Here is a 19,986-nt window from a genome sequence, read left to right on the forward strand (position 1 = left end):
GCTGGCGTGGGCAGAGGGTTGGCCTTGGCCCCCTGCCCGCCGCCGTGCCCTTTTCCAGCGGCAGCTGCCTGTGGGCACGGCTTGGCAGCCGTCCTGCCTGCGGGCTTGGCCGGGGCAGGACCCCTCTGCATCGCCTCTGTGCAGGGTTGCGACACCTGGGGCCGGTGCCACGGCTGTCACGAGTTTGCAGTTCTCAACCCCGCAGTGGCTTTTCTCTATATCAGCTCTGTCCCTGGCTGGGACAGGCTCAGAGGGGACAAGCAGGGAGCTGGTTCTCCCTGCCCTGCCAAAAAGTCCCTCTGGAAAGGTGCCCAGTGGCTTCACTCCTGTAGAAGTGATGTGTCAGAGTGAAATCCCCTGATTTTCCATCCCAGGAGGGGGCTGTTGTCCCCACCCTTCCCAGGCACACTGGAGCTCTTGGGGGACCAGAGCATCTCTCCTAGGAGGTTTGTGGGCAGCCTGTGGCATGTGGGATGGTGAGATCCCCCAGCACGCACTCAGCTCCCCCAACACTGCTGCGTATCCTTCCCCTCCCAGCTCGCTTGTCAGCTAATGGCCCGGCTTATTCCTATGGCTTTTTAAGTGCTTAATGGCGCGCGGGGCTAATGATGTGGCTCCCTCTGTTCGTACCACTTGGATAGATGGATGGTGTCAGGGTTTGGTGCCATCCGAACCTGTGGGGACGGGGACAGGGACGAGAAGGGCCCGGGCCAGTGCCCCGTGGAGCTGGGGGCTGCAAGCGGGCGTCCGCCTGCCCGCCTCTCCTCCCTCCTCCGCGTGGCTGCTCCCAGCAGTAATGTCACCGTAAACGATATTTATCACGAGGTGATAAAAATCTATTTCCAGCGACCTCTTGGAAATGGCCCTCGTAAAACCAGGCAGCAGACAGAGGCAGGAGGCAGACAGCGGGGAGGGGGAACGGGCAGGGAAATGGCTGTAATCAGGCCGGCGCTGCCGGGGAGCCAGCCCTGCCATTCCCCATCCTGGGAAATCGATGGCAGCCGCGGGGACTCGAGGGCTGCCCAGGCATGGCTGGGTGGCTCCTTGAGCATCCTGGGGTTCCAACATCCCACGGATGTGGCATCTCTCTCCAGGCCACGAAGGGAGGGCCAGAGCAATGCTCGTGTTTAAACAAGTGGGATGGGGGGAGGCTTTTGCTTGCCCATAGCTGCATCCCAGGGCTGTTTGTTTGCTGGAGCATTCCCAAAGTGTCACCTCAAGGGATCGACTTGGAGATGTTGGACCAGAGCTGGTCCTGGGGGATGGGGTCAGATACGGGATGCTGCGTGATCTCCCCTCCTCCAGATCAGTCCCTTGATGCTGGTTGCTTGGTGCTGATTCAGCCATTTCCCTCCTGACACTAATTACTCAGCCCGTCACAGACCTGGCCGTAAATTCTCCGGCAGGAGCAGCCTGGGAGGCAGAAAGAGCCTCCTTGGCTCCTTTCCCCGCTGACCTGAGCAGGGACCTGTAATCTGGTGTAATTCATCTGTGTGCTGAGTTGGCAGTCGGCTGCCCCATCACCTCCACCCCACCTTTGGGGTGCGCTGTCCTCTTCCTCCGACATCCCAATGCTCTGCCAAGAAGCATCCCTCTTGCCTTTGTGGGACACTCAGCCTAGCTGTGTCCCCTCCACTGGTAGGGACAGCCTGAGTGAGAGTGACCCATTGTCCCCGCTATGCCCTGGTGATGCTACTGGCCCAGGCATCCCTGGGGCCTTCACTTTTCTGGGGGGGGGAGGCAGAAGGCACCTGGGCCACCTTTGTGGGCTTGGAGAGGTAGGATTTGCTCCTAAAAATGGGGACAGGGTGGTGTCCCCCCTCCATGTTGTCCCCTGGGGGAGGATGGCTATGGGGGAATACATCTCCTGGCTGCAGGGTTTAGTCTCCAGTCCTGATGAAGAGACTTGTAATCATGTGAAGTAATTAACGAGGTGGGGCAGTGATTGGACTGTCCCAAGGACCTGGGTGTCCCCTTCCTAGGGGTGGCTGCCCCAGGAGGAACACGAGCTGGCCAGGGGCTGTGACAGGAGGGGACAGCGGGAAGGATGGGGACATCCAGCCTGGGTACTGCTCGCACATGCGAAGTGCTTGAAATTCCCGCTGAGGAGCATGGCACTGCTAAGGGACATTGTGCCACCCAGGGGCTTCGTGCCCACCCTCCTGGCATGCCCGGGGCGTGCGGTGACACAGCGGAGTATGTGCCGCAGGTATTATCCTGTATTAAAGTTTCCCCTTGCAGATGGTGTGCGTTTAATCTGCGGCTTAACGAAGCGCCGGACCTGGCAGTAAGTCCGTCTTTAGATGGCAGGCAGGAGCTGAGAACTGGCTCGCTAAGCTGCCCAGCTGGATAAAGAAGGGGGACACGGTGGGGGGACACTGAGGCTTCAATGCCACCGTGTCGCAAGCTGATTGCTCGGTCATGCCGAAGAGGATGAGGGATTTTGGTGTGGGTGCCGTTACCGTGATGTGTTGGATGGGGTTGCCCAGGTGGGTCCCCTCACATGGTGCTATCCCCCAGCAAAGCCTTGCGCTGCCCCAGCTGCTCCTCCCTGCCTCAGTTTACCCCTGAGCATATCGTGGGGCTTTGCACGTGTGGGAATGCCCCGAAAACATGAGCTGATGTGGGGCGGGTGGGATTTTCCAGAGTAAAAAGCCCCTTGGAGCAGCCACATCTCCCTGTGGCTGGTATGTAGTGTGGCAGGGAGGTGACACAGGTGTTTAGGGTGCAGAGGGGACGGTGGCTGCAGACCGACCTGTGGCTCTGGAGGTGGGTGAGCTGGGTGCTATGCTGGCTTCTAGGGCCAAGGTGTCCCTCAGATGGGGACAGGGGACACAGGGGATGGCTCAGGACCCTGGGGTGAGCTGCACCTCCCTGTTTCTGGACTGGGGCCTTGGGGGACACAGGCAGTGGTGGAACAGAGCTGGGGCTGTGGTGTGGTGGCAGAGTGAGCTGCAGGGACAGACAGAAGGGTCACTGCTCCACCACGGTGGTTGGTGTCAGGGTGCAATGTCACCGTTTCAGCTGTCCACTCTGGAGTCTAATGATGACAGTGTGGGCACTGTGCTGCACAGCTTTGGGGAAACCCTTGTGGATCTGGGAGGGCTGGCTGTCCCTCCAGGGCCAGCTCCCCTTGCGGTGCCAGGAGCAGAGGTGCTGCTGCTGCCCCTGCTGTCTGTACATGGATGGGATGTTCACATCTTCCCCTGCCTCAGTTTCCCTGCCTTGAAATCGAGGTGGAGGGAACATTTCCTAGCCTGGCAGGGACCGGTAGACCTAAGCAAGAGCTGCATTTCCCCACCGTGGGACGGTTGCTGCTCTGACACTGAGCAGGGTGTGGGTCCTGTCCTGGGGACTGGGGTGACAGGGGGGTGAGTGCTGGTGACTCCTGGTGTGGAAGCAGATGCTGCGGGACCCAGCACTGCCTGGGTGGGTGGTGGAGATGCTGGCATCTCCCAGGGCCTCAGGCTACCAACTGTGGCTCTTCCCGCAGCCTGGGGAAACTGAGGCACGGGAGGGGGACGCAGTGTGGCCAGGGCTGCCGAAGCAGCGAGCAGCCACCGGTCCCCACACCCTGAGCCCCGGCGGAGCTCGAGGGAAGCCGGGAGCGAGCGGCTGCGTGCCCCCTGCCTCCCCCTCCATCACCTCCCCATTCGCTGGCGAACAAATGTCTGTTCTTGCAAAAAAAAGAAGTGACAGGGGTCGGCGCAGTGCTTTCCACATGACCTGCCCGGGAACAGAGGACGTCTTTGTTAATCCAGCGAGCTGTCAGTTCAGCCTCTTCACAAAAGGCATAAACCACTTATTGCTGCTCTCACCCCTGACCCCGGATCCGCCTGCGCGCCCTCCATTGTGCTGTCTCGAGGAAGCTGGCAAACAATTTCGGCTCTGGCTCCCCCCTCCCTGCCGGTGGCTGCGAGCGGGGTCTGCCTATCACCCCGCCGGCGTGGGGAACCGCTGTGGGGGGACGCCCAGCATCATCACTGCCACCAACCTCCCCCTTCCCGGCCGCATCTGCGCGCCCGCCGCCTCGCCTGGCAGCTGCTGCGGGGGGACGGGACTGCCACAAAGGGAGGGGGGTGGCAGCAGAACCACATCCCTCCCTCCATCTCTCCCGGGGCTGCTGGAGCAGCTGGCCGGACTCCCTGGGCTGCGGTGAGGGGGTGCCGGGTGCTGCACCCCGCAGCCCTTGGCCAAAACCCCTTAATTTGAGGAGAAAAAAGCTCCTTAGAGCCCCCGGCTGGGACGAGCTGGGCTGGCAGCTTTAGGCAAAGCTGCTTACGGCCCGGCACAAAGCTGGTGAGAACAGCCCAGCTTCCTGGGGCTGCTGTGGGATGGGGCGATGCTCACACCCTGCCAGCCTCAGGGGCCCCGGTGGGTCACACAGGGTGAAGGCAGAGGGGCGACAGAGCATGTGCCACCCGCCCTGTCCCTCTGTGCCCAGCACCCGGACCCTGTGGCTGGTGTGTGCTGGAGCAATTAGATGCAGTCACTTTGGGGCTATATATAACCCAAATTGCTGCCTGCAGCTCGTTAGCTGGCTGTCAGAGCCACTGTGGGTGAGATGGTGTCACCAGTGTGGGGGGGGAGTGGCTGGAAGGGGGACACGGGGACCCACTGCTTCCCAGGGTTGGGGTATGAGGGGGGAGATGCAGCCACCCCAAAAGCAGCGGTGAAGTGGGGGGGTTGCAAACCCGCTTTGCTGATGTGGTGCAGGGGACGCTGCGGTGACACAGGGGTCAGGGTCCCCTTGTTTGCGGCACAACCCGACCCCTGGGTCAGGGTGCTGGGGCATGGGGGGGGTGCTGGCGCATCCCTCCCCGGTGACATTTCCAGTGTCATGTCCCAATGTGGTGTCAGGTCTCCGCACTGCCTGTCCCTGTCCCCTCCATCCATCGCTGCCTGCCCTGCTGCCAGTCCCTGCCCGGCTGTGCCGTTGTGCTGCGGCCCGCACGCCGGGGAGGAGCGCGGCACCTCGGGCTGTCTGGGGGCAGCTGCGAGATGAGTGTGAACATATTGTGTGGGCTCCTGCGGCAGGCGTCACGGTGTCGCTGCTGGAGAGCCAGCGGGAACCACAGCCTCGCCGTGACAAACGGCTCCGGCGCAGCCGCTGTGCCCACGCGGGCGCCACCCGAGGGCTGGGTTGTGCTGCGGCACCCCCGGCTTCACCCATGGGACCTGGGGAGGGGATCCAGGTGGGCAGTGATGCCCACAGCTGCGGGGATGGGCTGATCCTTGCCATGCGGTGTCCCTACAGCCATATTAATTTACTGGGGGGTCCCCCTGGTTGGGTGCATCCCCAGTGTGGGAAGGGTTAACGGTACCTTGTGCCTTTTGTTTTTTTCCTATTTTTTTATTCTGCCCCCTTTCCCCTTTTCTAATGAGGGGTTAGCACAGCTGTAATTGCAGGTTCCAACTTTCCACTAGCAAACAGGGCTGAGAAACTTAAAACGTGGTGGGGATGCAGGGACCCAGCCACTGCCCCTCCTGCAGGGACCCGCGGGGTGCCATGCCGTCCCACCGGTGGGGACCCCATTGTGCCAGGTCTCTGGGCACAGCCCGTTTTTGGCGGAGAACCCTGTGTTTGCAGGCTGCTGGGAGGAAGAGGAGGAGGAGCGTGAACATGTGGCAGGGGCTGTGTCTGTGGTGGTGACCATAAAGTCCCAGCATGAGCCAGGGGACTCAGTGGCCTCAATGGCAAAGGCTGCCTGGGCGGAGCCCGCTCACCACAGCCCAAAACACTGCAAAACCACCAGCTGGGTGCTGGGGGACACTGCTCCCCAAGTGCTGAGGCTCTTCCTTCCACAGCTGGATCTCTGCATCCCCCAGGAGGTGCAGGATGAGGCCCCTCCATCCTGAGCCTCCTCCTCACCTCAGCCCTTGAGCTTATGTGCACGTTTTGCCAAAACCCGTGGCTGGTGTGATGGGGTGATGCCAGCCAAGACGTGACACGCCATGACCACATCCACCCCCGGTGACAGCCCCACTGCCAGCAGCGCTGGGGTTTTCCAGGGTGCTGCCACCCAGGGGGGTGGAGGTTGGGGTGCGCGGATGTGATGCTGCCAGGGTTGGGGGGTTTGGCCGAGCCCATGGCATCCTTGTGGGCGGCATCGTTGCAGCCCACCCTGGTGCAGATGAGACACAGGGAGGGTGGAACAGGGAAGCTGCGTTTTTTTGGTGTCCCGCAGGCAAGGGAAATGTGCTGGCACAGCCGCCTGTGTGCCAGATCCCTCACTGGAGAGTTGCCACGGCCCTTTGCTTTCCTGCTCCGTCACCTCCATCCCCAAGCCAGGGGGTGAGCTGGGTGCCGTAGCAGGTATTTATCCCTCTGACGGAGCAGAAGGAATGTGTCTTTGGTGAGGAGGGATGGATGTGGGGACACCGCTCTCTGCCACCACCGTGTCCCCCCGGCTGTGAAGCTGCCTGCCCTGGGCACCACGGTGCTGCCACACCGGTGGTGGGGGACACGGGTGACACAGGGTCTGGCCGTGCCTCTCCCTGCCTGTCCCTCGAGGCCAGCGACTGTGTTTTCACCTGGCCTGAGCACTCCTTGTCTTCACACCAAGGACCCGCTGCGGGGGACGGATGCAGATGCCACAGTGGGGGGTTCAGGGAATCACCGTGTCGTGGGACCGTCTATGCTGTCTCTGGTTGGGCCCTTATCTCCTTGGTTTTGTCACCTGTGGAGCTGCTCTGTCATCCCTGCCCATCTCCCCTGGCTTGCAGCCCTCACCTGCCTGCTGGCTCAATTTTTCCCATGTTAATAGCATCACATAGTGATGTCACCTTGCTATCTCGGACCTGGACCCTTCCCTGGGGGCCATGGCCCTGGTCCCTGCCGGGGCTGTGCACAGCTGGTGCGTGCTGTGAGCTGTTGCAACCTTGTCCCCAAGTCCCACTGTCCATCTGTCCTTGTGCAGGCTCCCTCGGTGTGTTTCTGCAGAGCCACTCATGCAATGAGCGGGCCAGCCTCAGCTCAGCACTGTTGGCTGCTCCCCTCTCTGTGCATCTCCCCACACTCCTCACTGGGGTGGGAGCTGTGGGTTGGGCTCAGCATCACACCAGTGGGATCTCGGGGGGGCTGCCAGCCCTCCCCTCGAATTTTGGTGCTCAGTGGCAGAGCACCCATCTCTCCCCACCTCTGCCTGAGCACCTTGGGGTGCTGCTTAGCAAATTAGCACCCAGATCAACCCACTGGCCTCTAATTGGGGATGAGTCTTTGAGGACGTGGTCGGGGAGGAAGGTTTCCCCCCCTACACCTCCAAGGGGCTGCCACGATGCTTTATCTGGGTGGACAGATCCCTCCTAATTGAGCAGATATTCCGTGTTCGCAAACAGATGGCTCCTTTGCATCAATTATTTCTTATCTGTGTAACCGGGGATGATTTGCTGACAGATAGTGCCGGGTGAAGTTAAAGCAGGGAGGCGGCCGGTGCTCCGTGCCACTCCGGCTGCTGCCTGGGGGGTCCCGGGGGGCACAGCCAGCAAAGGAGGGGACGGATCCCAGCTGCCCCTTGGGCAGGTAGAACCCGTCTCTGGTGCTTTTGTATCTCAGCATCCCCTGGAAGGAAAATAGAGGGGGTAGGGGCCAGCACCCATGTGGGGCTGGTGGGTTGAGATCAGGGGTGCTGTGGGGCTCCAATCACTGCCAAAATCCACCTTTATGACCCCGACCCACTGCTCCCTGGCTGCGCTTTGCTCAATGCATCTGTGATGCATGACGAGGGATGATTAATGTTAATTAATGATTAGTTGCTCTGGGTATCAGAATGCACCCCAGGCCTTTCCCATGCCCACAGGTGGGGGAATTGCTACCTGCTGGTACCGGTGGCATCACCCTAGGAGGAGTAGCGATGTCACAGCATATCCCCCAGGACCACAGGGAGATGTCTCTGTCATCTCCAGGGACCCCTCACCAAGTTTTTGGGGATGTCCCCTGCCTGCTGTGAAAGTCACTTTCTGTTAGTCATTGGGGAAGAGAAGAGAAGAGAAGAGAAGAGAGAGAGAGAGAGAAGAGAAGAGAAGAGAAGAGAAGAGAAGAGAAGAGAAGAGAAGAGAAGAGAAGAGAAGAGAAGAGAAGAAGAGAAGAGCATCTTGCTGTCGTTGGGGCAGCCGGTGCCACCCCACCAGTTGGAGCCGGTATGTGGTGGCACTTGAGGACTCATGGGATGTGCCGAGTGCTCGCGGTTGTGCGATGCTGCCATATGGATTCCATAAATTAAACCTTTCCAGGAAGTAAACGGTAAATTTATACGTCTGCTCGTGTGCGTGGCTGATTGAATCTGAGGGCTTCCCGGCAAAAAATTCACCTACCATCCATCTCGCTTCAGCTCTTACCATTTATAGGACTAATCCTGAGGAAAACAGGATCAACATAAAATCCTCTCTGTGCTGCAACCCTGGCCCTAACCTCCCAAAATCAAGAGTGGGGCGTCCCCTATGGGTGTCCCCTATGGCAGTAGGGGAGGTCGCCCGCATCCCGCTGTGCCCGGGGTGGCTGTAGCATACTGGGGATCCACACGGAGCTGAGGCCGGGTTGTCCGTGTGTCTGTCCTGGAGCAGTGTGGTGGTGCTGGGATGCACGCAGCATCACTGGCTGTCACTTTATTGAAGATAAATAGAAGCAGCGACAGCCCAAGCTGTATGCCTAGGGGGTGACAGCTACAACAAACACGGGGCCACGGCGACACTGGGGGTCGGTGAGGTGGGACAGTCCCCAAACCGAGCAAGAAGCAGCGGCAATGCTGTCCCCATCCTTGCGGCACATTTTCCTCACCTGCCCTGCAGGGAAGGCGACAGGGGGGTTGTTGATCTCGGGTAAACACTGCCCGGTTGAGTAATCGGGAGCTGCCTAACCGGCCAGCTGCCACCGGCGAGCCGGGGGACGCCGCTTTGATTCATGTCCTCTCCCCCCCTGCTCCAGCCTTTCTTGTCTGGCCGTGCCGGGAGCCATCGGCCAGATCCAGCTGTAGCCCCGCGGCGTGGGCTGGCGTGCAGCTCCCCACGCCCGCCACGTGCACCGGCTGGCAGGAAAACAAAAGCATCCTGTGTCTGTGCGCCCCTGCCCCCCCGGGGTCCCCCCCAGTGCCGGCGATGCTCTGCTTGGGCTGGGGAAGGGAAGAGTGCTGAGTTTCTGTCCTGCTTCTCTTCCAGGCATCCTCTTCGTCCGTTGAGACAGCTGCCAACAAGCCTGTAGCCGGTGAGCCCCGGCACCGAGCAGCCAGCGCCGGGGAGAGCCTGGGGACGGGCAGCGGCACAGCCCCGGACGTCGGCCCCCGGACATCGGCGTTGGATGTGGAAAGCACAGACGCTGGAGCCACAAGTAGGTGATGCTGGAGGGATCAGGGACGGTGTGTCGGTGTGTGGTTTGCGTCTCCCAGCAAAGGCTTGCGCCCAGCGGTTTGGGGCTCTGAAACCCACAGCCCCACCGGGGAGCTGACCCCGATGGCACCCAGTACCTGCCCGTCGTCTCTGGGGCTGTGAGTCAAGCCGTGGGCGCCGGGGAGAGCCGCGGTGTTAGGCTGGCCATGCCAGGGAGCTGGGGGGGCCCCCGGGGCTGGGCTGTGCCGCGGCTCCTGGGACTTGGCCGCCCTGTCCGTCAGGAGCAGCAGCATTTTTGGGAGAGGCATCACGCGTGCTTCCCGCCTGCCGCCTCCCTGGACCGGTTTGTTTGCCAGCCGTTCCCGGCGGGTGCGCCGTGCCGCGCTGTGCCATGCCACGCTAGGCTGCTTTGATCTGCCGGTGCTGGTTCCTGGCGCTGGGCTGGGAAGAGCCAGGAACCGCAAGGTGCAGCGGGCAGGGAGCCGGTGAGGGCAGGGAAATGGTGCAAGCAGCAGCGCTTTTGCCAGGCAAGGAGGGTGTTTGTGACCTCCCCAAGTTCCCCGGAAAGGGCGCTTCCCTGCGATGCGGAGGCCTGTGTCGGCCATCAATCAGCCCTGTGGGGATCTGGCCCTGGTTTGGGACCCTGCAAGGCACCGTGTCCCCCGGGGGGGTCAGGAGGCATTTGCAAGCTGCTCACAGCCCAGCCGGCAGCGGCGTGGAGGCAAGCTGGGAGCCGTGGCCTGGAACGGGCTCGCTGGAGTCAGCTCGGGATTTATTACCCTGCCAGTGGCTGCCGGGCAAAGGTGACAGTGACTAATGGCTTGTTACACGCCTGCCACATCTCATCTGTGCGCCGCGGCCGGCGCTCCCAGCCCCGGTGTGCAGGCAGCCTGTGCCTGCCCTCGCTTCCCCAGGGGGGATGGGGGCAAACCCCCCCTGTGCCCCCATGGGGACCTCGGCCAGAGCGGGTAACATCTGGCTGAATTGGCGCGGTAATCTGTCCCCATGCTGAGGATGGAGACCTGCTCCAGTGGCTGGCGTCCCCAAGGGTACCACCACATCTCAGGGTTTCCCAGCTGGTGGCGCGTCCCAGGGTGCCCCGGTGAGCCTCGTGTGACACATGGGACTTTCTGGCGCATGAAACTCTCTTGCGGTTGCAAAACCATGAGCCGTGCTTGCCACCGCTCAGCTGGCCAGGGTCACCGGGCTGGGACGCGGAGGAGAGCATTGCGTGTGCGGATGGATGCTGACAAAGCCACAAATGCATTCACTAGGAAAATTAAAAAATTAACAGGCATTGGCTCACTCTAGATTAGTAAAGGCAAGGAGATAAAAGCGGCTCTTTATACCTTGTGAGAATTGCTGATAAGGGCATTTGTTCCTCTGTATTCTTTAAAAAGAATGCAATAAAAATTTAAAATAGAACGGGAAAAGGGAGACGGGGAGGGGGGGAAGCGCTGGTGGTGCCGGCAAGCAGGCTGCGGGCAGCAGTGGTGGGGCAGGCGCTGGGGCCCACTGGAGGAAGAGGAGGAGGAGGAGAAGGATGGAGGGGAAGCAGAGGCGAGGGTGAGCTGAGATGGGGTTCGGGTGGGTGGGCGGGTCTGTAACTTCTTCCACTTGCGAGTGGGCTGAGCCCCACCCTGCTCGTTGTGCTGGTGTTTCCAAATTCCCAGAGCCTGCTTAGAGGTCCAAGCAGTTTTGGGGTGGGGGTCAAATGGCTGGGTGCCAACTCCCAACCTCTTGCCCCCAGTGCTGCATTTGGTGGGGACAGAGGGAAGGCGAGGGGTGCTCCAGAGTGAGCTCTGTCCCCCATGCCATGGGGTTCCCAAAGCCCAGGGTGACCTCCATCCCCTAGCCTCAGGGTGGCCTTTGTCCCCCCCACCATGGGAACCCCCAGCTCCAGGGTAACCTGTGTCCCCCACACCATGGGGTCTCTCAACCCCAGGATGACCTGTGTTCCCTATGCCAAAGGGTTTCCCAAGCCCAGGGTGACCTCTGTCCCCCACGCCGTACCCATAGGTGCCCCTTGCCTACCCTCTTTCCCCCCCCCAAATGCATTGTCCTGTACGTTGGTCTCAGGGCTGTCACCCCCCCATCACCCTAACTCTTGGGGGCACCTTCCCCGATGCTGCATCACGACCCCCATAGGGGGGTTCCCCCATCCCCGCTGCACCCGACCCCCATAGTGGGGGTCCCCCCGCCTTCCCCAGCATCCCTCCTAGCAGACCCCCGTTCCGGTGCCTCCCTCCCCCAGGGTGGGGAAGGTGCCATCCGCCCGGCCCCCTCCCCCGTCGGGGCGCTGCCCTGCCCGGCCCGGCCCCCGGTGAGTCACGCTCCAGCCGTGCGGCTCCCGGGGCGGCGGGCGGGCGCCGAGGGAAGCAGGAAGCGGCGGGGGGAAGGCTCAGCTCGGCTCCGCTCCGCTCCGCTCCCCTCCCTTCACCGCCCTCCCCATGGAGGAGCGCAGCCCCCGCTGGACAACGCGGCCGACGGGTGAGTGCTGCACCCCCGCCCCCCCCCGCCAAGAAAACCCCCGAACACCTCCCAGCGCCGCGGAAAGGGGGGGAACAGGGGCTGCCCCCGCGCTGGAGGGCTGGGATGGGGCAGATTCCCTTCTCTCAGCCCCTTTGCCTCTGCTGTGGGTTGGGGGGCTCAGAGGTCACCCTGGGGCTGGGGCAACAGAGATCACCCTGGGCTAGAGGTCACCCAGGACTTGCGGAACTCTGTGTCGTGGAGGACAAAGATCACCCAGGGGTTGGGAGACCCCATGGTGTGGGGGACAGAGGTTGCCCTGGAGTTGGGGGTTGCTGTGGTGTGGGGAACTGAGGTCACTCTGAAGCTGGGGGATGGAGGTCACCCTGGACTTGGGGAACCTCATGGCATGGGGGACAAAGATCGCCCTGAGGTTGACAGACCCCATGGTTGGGGAGGTGGAGGTCACCCTGGAGTTGGGGGTCTCCGTGGTGTGGGGGACAGAGGTCGCCTTGGAGTTGGGGGACCGCATGGCACGGGGGATGGAGGTCGCTCTGGAGCTGGGGGACCATATGGTGTGGGGGACAGAGGTTGCTTTGGGACTGGGGGACTCTGTCATTTGAGGAATGGAGGTCACCCTGGCCTTGGGGGACACTGTTGTGTGGACCACAGAGGTCACCCTGGAGTTGAGAGACCCCATGGTTTGGTGGCCAGAGGTCACCCTGGGCTTGGGGGACCCCGTTGTGTTGGGGGCAGAGGTTGCTCGGGGGTTCAGGGACCCCATTGTGTGTGGGACAGAGGTCACCCTGGAGTTAGGAGACCACATGGCATGGGGGACAGAGGTTGTCTTGGAGTTGGGGCTCCAGCTGCTGCATCTCCTGGGGGATGTTGCGGGCAGATGGGACCCACTGGGTGCTGCAGGCTCAGGGTTTGGTGTTGGCTGGGGTGCTTAGTCCCTGTGTCCCACGTTGTCACAGAAAACATTTGGGTCTCTTTGCACGTGGGGAGCCTGGCCCGTGGGGCATGCAGGGCTGTGCTGGGGGTCATCTGGCAGTACCGACCTTGTCATGTCTTCTTGGCTCACCATCTGTATTTCTACTGAGCTGAGAACATGGGGAGCTGCTGTGGGGCCGTGCCTCAATTTCCCATAACACCGCTCTGCCCTTGCAGGCAACTCTTGTATTATCCGTTTTTCTGGACCACTGGGGCTGGGGGGGACGTGTGCAGCCTGACCTGGGGAGCCCGGGCACCACATTGGGGTGATGCCGCGGTCCCGGCGTCTTGCCCAACTCATCGTCTGCCCGTGTGTTTATTGCTCTGCTTCATGCTGGCTCTTCCACCCCTGCCTGCCTTGCCCTTCGCCCTGGGGCCTGGCGGTTCACCGCGCCATGCTCACAGCCACGCTCGCACCTTTATGCTGTGCTGCGTCCTGGCAACTGCTTCACATGGTGGAACCAGTGCCAGTACCCGGCTGCCATCCCCAAACCCCAGGTGAGTGCCCACTGCCAGCACTTGTAGCAGCAGGACGAGTGCCTGGCTCTCCTCCTCCCTGAGCACTGAACCCCTCGGACCAGAGCATCCCGACAGAGCTGCAGTGGGTGCCAGGGTGCCATGGGGACGCCCATGGGGTCACGAGCAGGAGCCACAGAAGGAGTTAGTTAATGGAGGGAAAAGGCAGTGGGAAGGCAGAGCCTTTTCCTGCGAGGCCGCTGCGCGCGTGCGCACCGGCCCGTGCGAGCGCAGGGGTGAGCCCGTGTGGTTTGTGGGTGAGCGTGCGCCGCGCTGGGTGTGCGCTTGGCAGCGTCTCCGTGTAACCTGGTGGGGAGGTGTTGGGTGTGACAATGGCAAGTGGCAGTGGCGGCGTAGCAGTGCTGGCCCGGCCAAGGCCAGCGGCTCCTGCAGGGTTGGGGATGTGTGTGTGTGTTTGTGTACACGCATGTGCATGTGTTGCACAACCCAAGGGTGCCACGGGCAGCTGCTGGTGCAAGCAGCGTGCGCGGAGCACGCTCCCCCTCCGCTTTGTTGGGTGCACGCCGGGGCGTGCGAGCGCGTGTGTGTGCACAGGAGCGTGTGCATGCATGCCCTTGTGTGCCTGCGTTTGTGTGTGCACGCACGAGTGTGCACTCCAGGGGCCTTTTTCGGGTGGGAGGGTTGGGGGGTGTGTGTATGTGTGCTGGCTGCAGGGCAGGGAGCATTACAGTGGAGACAGTGGCTTTGGCAGGGGGACGTGAGGGGGACACAGGACAGTTTATCGCTTCCCGATGTGCCACCACCCAGATTGGGGGGCAGCTCAAGGAGGGGTTGGTCTTTTTAATCTCCTCTCTTTCCTGCTCCTTTCTCTCCCCCAGGCACTGCCCCTAACCCTGGTTATCAGGGTTAGGTCCATCACCCATCTGCAAGGTGGTGGGTGTCCCTGGGAGGGGTCTGGGTGCCAGGGGTCCGCAGGGCAGCACCACCAAGTCCCAGCTCCCATCCGGGAAGGGACAACCAGGACGGAGCTTGGCACGCCATGGCCACCCAGGCGGGCTGCCAGCGGGATTGCCCTTGAACTAGCCCTTGCTGTGCCTTGTGCCTCGGCTGCCCCGGCCACTCGGCCATGGGTCCACCCCATGTCTCCCCCCCGCCCCAACCCCGGCACCCTGCTGCCTGCCGGTGGTTGCACCGCGGCGCGGGAGGAAGCTCTCCCGTCACCGATAACCGCCTTATCGTGGGGCCTTCTGCAAGGACGGGTGGCATGGCCCCCTCTGGCCCTTATCTGCACCGGCTGTTGGCCCCGGCTCGGCTCGCAGTCCCCCTTCTCCCCCTCCAGCACCCGGCGTAGCGCCCACGGGGTTGGCCCTTCAGGGGCGGCCGCTTGGCAGCCTGCCCCCGCTATCCTTTTTGAAGTTTAAAATCCATTTAAGTCAAGAGGAGGGAAAGTTATTGCCGCTAAAGCCCCTTGCGTTGAGCAGTAAATCCTCTTTGCTGTGCCGACGCCGCCTCTTAGCATCCGCGGGACCGGGTCGGGGGGGCCAGACTGGCTGCCCCCCAAACCAGTACTCTGCAGCCCTTGCAGGCGGGTGCTGTGGGTGCATTTAGGGCTGGGAGAGAGCGGTGAGCCTCATATATCCCCCTAAAGCATGGCCAACATGGGGCAGGGGTCCCTTTGCAGCCCCCCCAGCCTCGCTGAGCTGGCAGGGGCATCCCTGCTGCTCACTTGCCACTTGTTTGCTGCTTGCTCACCGTTTCTCACACTGATTTGCTCCAGAAAGGGGGCTCTCCCCCTGTCATTGATGCCCTGGTGTCCCCCACGGTGTGGATCCTGCACCCCCCTGCTGACGTGCACCCCACGGGGTTTGAGGCCGATGGAGCCAGAGCTCGACACGCTGCCGGCACGCCAGAGTTTTTATTTGATTTCCCTTCTCCAGAGCTGGCAATATTTAAATATTAATGCCTGCCTCTAATTGCTGTGTCAGAGGAGCGGGCCGGAGTGAGTGCAGGGGCGGCAGCGCCGGCTAATTTTGTTGTCTCGGGGAGTGTTTGCGGAGGAGAAATGTTTATGTGGATTTTTTACTCCCTTGGGATTTTTTGCTGGGCCCTGGCAGCGCTGTGCGACAGGGGATGCCGGGCTGTGATGCCATCGGGGTGGTGGGACTTCACGACCTGATCTCCCCATATTTTGCAGTGCGGTTTGCACCTTCAGCATCCTGGGGCCCCCCAGCTCAGCTCCTGCAGCGGGAGGGTTAATAGCAAAGATTTGTTGTTTTTCTTTTTTTTTTTTTGTTCTTGGGGCAGAGCGGCGTCAGATGCTTGCACGCTCGCTTCCTGTAATAAAGCGACCGCCGGCGCGCTTGTCACCTGCTCTCTGTTGTGCTGCCAAGCGGCAGACATGCCGCTTCTTGCTGCGGGCCCTGGCGTGCTCCCCGCCGCCGCCGCTGCTCCTGCCCGCCCCGGGCGCTCGCCCTGTGCCAGCGCGGCATTAGCAGGTGTTTTTTCGGGGAGGGCGCGACCGTGCCTGTTGCCACACGCCCTGTGCGGGTGGGGACCGTTTAACTGTTCCTGGCTGCGGCTGTGCCTCCTTTGCTGCCCTCCCCGCTCCCCCCGCCGGGGTGTAGCGGTGATGCCAGAGCTTGTACTTGGGGTTCTGCACTGTCGGGGTGCTGTGTCCCCCCCCCCAGCATCCTTGCTTCATGGCCCTGCTGCTCCCCAGCATCTGGGGTGTGGAGCCCCATGGGCGGGCTTGGCAGAGCCAACCCAGCTGCTGCAGGGGTCTCCGGTTGTCCCCGGCTGTGCCACGCTGTGCCACGCACTTGGAGTTTGTTGGGGGGGATCTGTGCAACGTGTGCCAGGCACAAGCCGTGCGAGCTGTTTGGTGCTGCTGTCTGCCATGCTGTGCCAAGCCTCACAGCGCCCCGGGGTGCACGGGGGTCTGCAGAGCAGGTCTGATGGGGGCAGCTGAGGGACCCGGGGGGTTCAGCCTGGAGAACAGGAGCTGAGGGGAGACCTTCTGATCCCTGAACTGCCTGAAAGGAGCTTGGAGCCAGGGGGGATCGGGCTCTGCTCCCCAGGAACAAGCGCCAGGACCGGAGGAAACGGCCTCAAGTTGTGCCAGGGGAGGTTGAGGTTGGATCTTGGGATCAATTTCTTCCCCAAAGAGCTGTCGGGCATTGGAACAGGCTGCCCAGGGCAGTGGTGGAGTCACCATCCCTGGAGGGGTTGAACAGACGTGGAGATGAGGTTCTCAAGGACATGGGTTAGTGCTGGGGTGGGGTAATGGTTGGACTCGATGATCTTGATGGTCTCTCCCACCCAAAATGATTCCATGATTCTATACCACACAGTCCCCTTGGATGTACAGGGACTACCCCCGGTGCCACGCATCCCCCAGGGACACACAGCCCTGCTGCCAGCGCCTTTCCAGCGCAGTTGGGGGACTTTCCCCGTTGGGGGTTATCTCTGCTCGCCTTGATACCCTCCGCACCCTCTTTGCCACCCCCATGTAGCCGTTGCTTCTGCTGCTCCCGCCCTGGCTGTGCAATCTCCTTCCTCCCGCCCAGCACGGTGACACCACCGTCCCCATTAACCCCATGGTGAGGTGCTGCATTTCCCGGGGTCCTGCTCCTCTTAACCCCAACTACAGTGGATTTTACACGGCTGTAACCTGGCTCATCGGAAGGGATTAACGTTGTGTCTGCTCCTGAGGGACAACTGGTGCCTTTCCCCAGGCAAAAGCATGGCAGATGTGGGGTGCAGGGATGTTTGGGGACAAATTGCACCCAAACATCCCCCGTGGAGGAGGCAGGACGGGTTTTGCTCCTTCCCACTGGCTCCCGGCACCAGCTTTGTTTGCACCGTATAACAAGATGATGGGTTAGGGTCAAGCTGTGGGTTCATAACTTGTTGGAAGACTTTGCCGAACAATAAAGGTGTCTGGTTTTATATCTGCTCGTATTTTATCTGTGCCACGGCCTTTCCCCAGCGCTGACCGGGATTTACGGCGGGGGATATTTGGACGTGTCGAGGCGAGCTGGGGAAGCTGAGGCCGACCCCCCCCATCCCCACGCCTTTGCATTCAGTGCCTGCACGCTGAAATATTTACCTTCCAGCTCCTCTGACAGTTCAAGCCGTCTCGTGAAGCAAAGGTTATTGAACTGCGAATGTTATGACATTACATTTTTGTGTCTGCACTTTCAAGATGCGTGATGCAGCCTGAATGATAAGTGATCTCAGGGTTAAGGGTGGATTTTTTTTTCCTTTCTTCTCCTTTCCCTCCCTCCTGTTCTCCTCCCTGCCTCGGCGCGGGGCTGGGCTGGCGGGTCTGCTGGGGCTTGATAACGCTCCCTTTTATTGCCCTCCCTTTGCATTCCTGTGGCTGCTCTCCCTGCAGTTGGTGTGGGTGCTGGGGAGGCTTTGAGGAGGTGGGAGAGGGGCAATCCCAGCACAAAAACAGGCCACACTGGTGCGTGCCTCAGTTTCCCTAACCCATATGCCGTGGAGCACATCCGGGTTGCGTCCCCCTCTTGTTGGACGATGCTGATGCTGACCCAGGTACCCCAACCCTTCCTGCATCCTGGTGGGGAGGGGAACACGGCATCCCACATCCCACCAGAGCTGTTTCACGAGGCAGGAGGTGATGTTCTGGTTTGCACCCTGGTGCCGATCTCGCAGCCCCATTAGTGGGGTTTTGGGGAGCCGGTGGGCTGGACTGTCGGAGTGATGCTCCCTGGTACCCCGATTCTTTGGGTTCTGAGTACCTCAGCAGTTATCCACACTTGAGATGCAGCATCCTGCACGTGGGGTTGTGTGGGGAGGGGGACAAGTGACAGTGGGGTCTGGCCTGTCCTGTACACACTAGAGGGCAGCAACAAACTGGATCAGGGGCTGTGTTCAGTCCCTGGGGAGGTGGGTGTCTCACCCCCCAAATTTGCCCAGACACCGTGGGTTTACAGCAAGGGAGCTGCTTGTTTTTACACTTAAACTCGCTTGCAAACTGAATTCCATCCAGCAGCAGGGCAAGGGCCCTCAAACCAGTCCGACCCGCGGTGTCATGTCATTCCGGGAGCAAATTAATTAAGTTGTTCCATAGATTTGGCCGCATTGGCTGCCGGTGAATCCATCTAACCCCCCCCTCTCCCCTCTTTCCTTCCCTCCCTGGGCTCCCCGCTCCATCTCGGCTCCCTGCTAGAATCAACATCTCACCCCAGGAGATTTCCATGGGCTTGGGACCAGCCGAGCATCCCGAGCATCCCAAGTCGGGGCCGCTCGCCAGCACTAACAGAAACCAGCTGTGCGGGCAGGGGGGCTGCCGGGGAAGGGAATATATAAAATAAAAAAAAAAAAAAGAAAAAGAAAAAAAAAAAAAGAGGTCAGGGCCCGGGAAATTAAATGTTCATAAACGTAGGCCCGAGTGCTTAAAAAGTAGGGCAGTGCCATTAAATCTCATTAAAGTTTAATACCTATCAGTGCCACTTCAGGCAGCCCTTGGACATTGCTTTAATTTGATGGGTGTTAAGGGAGAATTATCAAATAATTGTGCTGGCTGGGGACTTGCTTTTATCATGTTACATGGAAAGCTCTCCCGGCTTTGTGCTGCACATCAAAACAGCGGCGGATAGGTATTGTTCTGGGGAGGGGATGGGGGGGAGCTGCAGGGGGGGTCCCTGCAGTCCCTGTCACCCTCAGCGGTGGCAGAAGGGATGAGGGACACCGGATCAGGTTGTTACAGGGATTAGCAGCCCCATGGATCTGTTTTTTTTCCTCAAATTTAACCTGTGGGAGGAAGGGTCTGCTGCCCTGGGCCATCATCCCTGGGGGTGGCATGGGGACAGCGAGCATCCTGCTAGTGTCCCCGTGGGTCCTGCCTGTGTTCCCATGAGTTCTGACAGTGTCCTTATGGGTCCTAATGGTGTCCCTGTGGGTCTTTCTGGTGTCCCCCTGGGTCCTGCCAGTGTTCCTGTGGGTACTGCTGATGTCCCCATGAGTCGTCCCAGTGTCGACATGGGTCTTCCCAGTGTTCATGTGGGTCTTTCCAGTGTTCCCATGGGTCCTGCCAGTGTCCCTGTGGGTCTTGCCAGTGTCCCCATGGGTCCTGCTGGTGTCCCCATGGGTCCTACCAGTGTCTCTTTGGGTCTTTTCAGTGTCCCTATGGGTCATGCCACTGTCCCCGTGGGTCTTTCCTGTGTCCCTGTGGATCTTGCCAGTGTCCCCATGGGTCCTACCATTGTTCCCATAGATCCTGCCGGTGTCCCCATGGGTCCTGCCAATGTCCCCATGTCCCAGCAGTGTCGTGCCACCCTTCCTGCACTCGCTGCCTTGGGATGCTGGTGCGGAGCTGTGGGCTCTGCTAATTGATGCTAATTTTTGATGAAGCTCTGGGGGCTGGGAATTGCCACTGTGAGGTGCTGAGCGGGGATCACCGGCTCCACACGGAGGCGAGTACATGGGCCTATGCATTTTTTATAGGGTGCACCCAGGGTTATTTTTATTTCCTTCTATTTCCTCCCTCCTCCTCTCGCCGTAAAAGTCCTCGTTGATAAAGAATTAGTGCCAGGTCGTTAGTCCTGGTTTTTATGAGATAAAGCCGGGCGCAAGGTGCTGTCGTGTAAACGCCGGGGCCAGGGGAGTGCGGGGACGGGGAGAGCGGAGCTGCTGCTATGAATTATTCAGCAGTGCCTGATTTCACATTATTCTCACTGATACTTTTACAACCTGTCAGTA

General features: G+C 60.8%; 1 protein-coding gene across 3 annotated transcripts in view; it reads left to right on the forward strand.

The window, feature by feature from the left end:
- Positions 1 to 19,986, forward strand: part of GSE1 (Gse1 coiled-coil protein) — a 99,025-nt gene that overhangs the window by 25,577 nt on the left and 53,462 nt on the right. For all 3 annotated transcript variants that reach the window (XM_082062985.1, XM_082062983.1, XM_082062984.1), the window contains one exon: positions 9,154 to 9,322. In XM_082062985.1, coding sequence (XP_081919111.1) covers positions 9,154 to 9,322 — 169 coding nt within the window. The remainder of the gene's footprint in view (positions 1 to 9,153; positions 9,323 to 19,986) is intronic.

The sequence above is a fragment of the Streptopelia decaocto genome (genome assembly GCF_964273445.1).
Source record: "Streptopelia decaocto genome assembly, chromosome: 11".
Classification (NCBI taxonomy): domain Eukaryota; kingdom Metazoa; phylum Chordata; class Aves; order Columbiformes; family Columbidae; genus Streptopelia; species Streptopelia decaocto.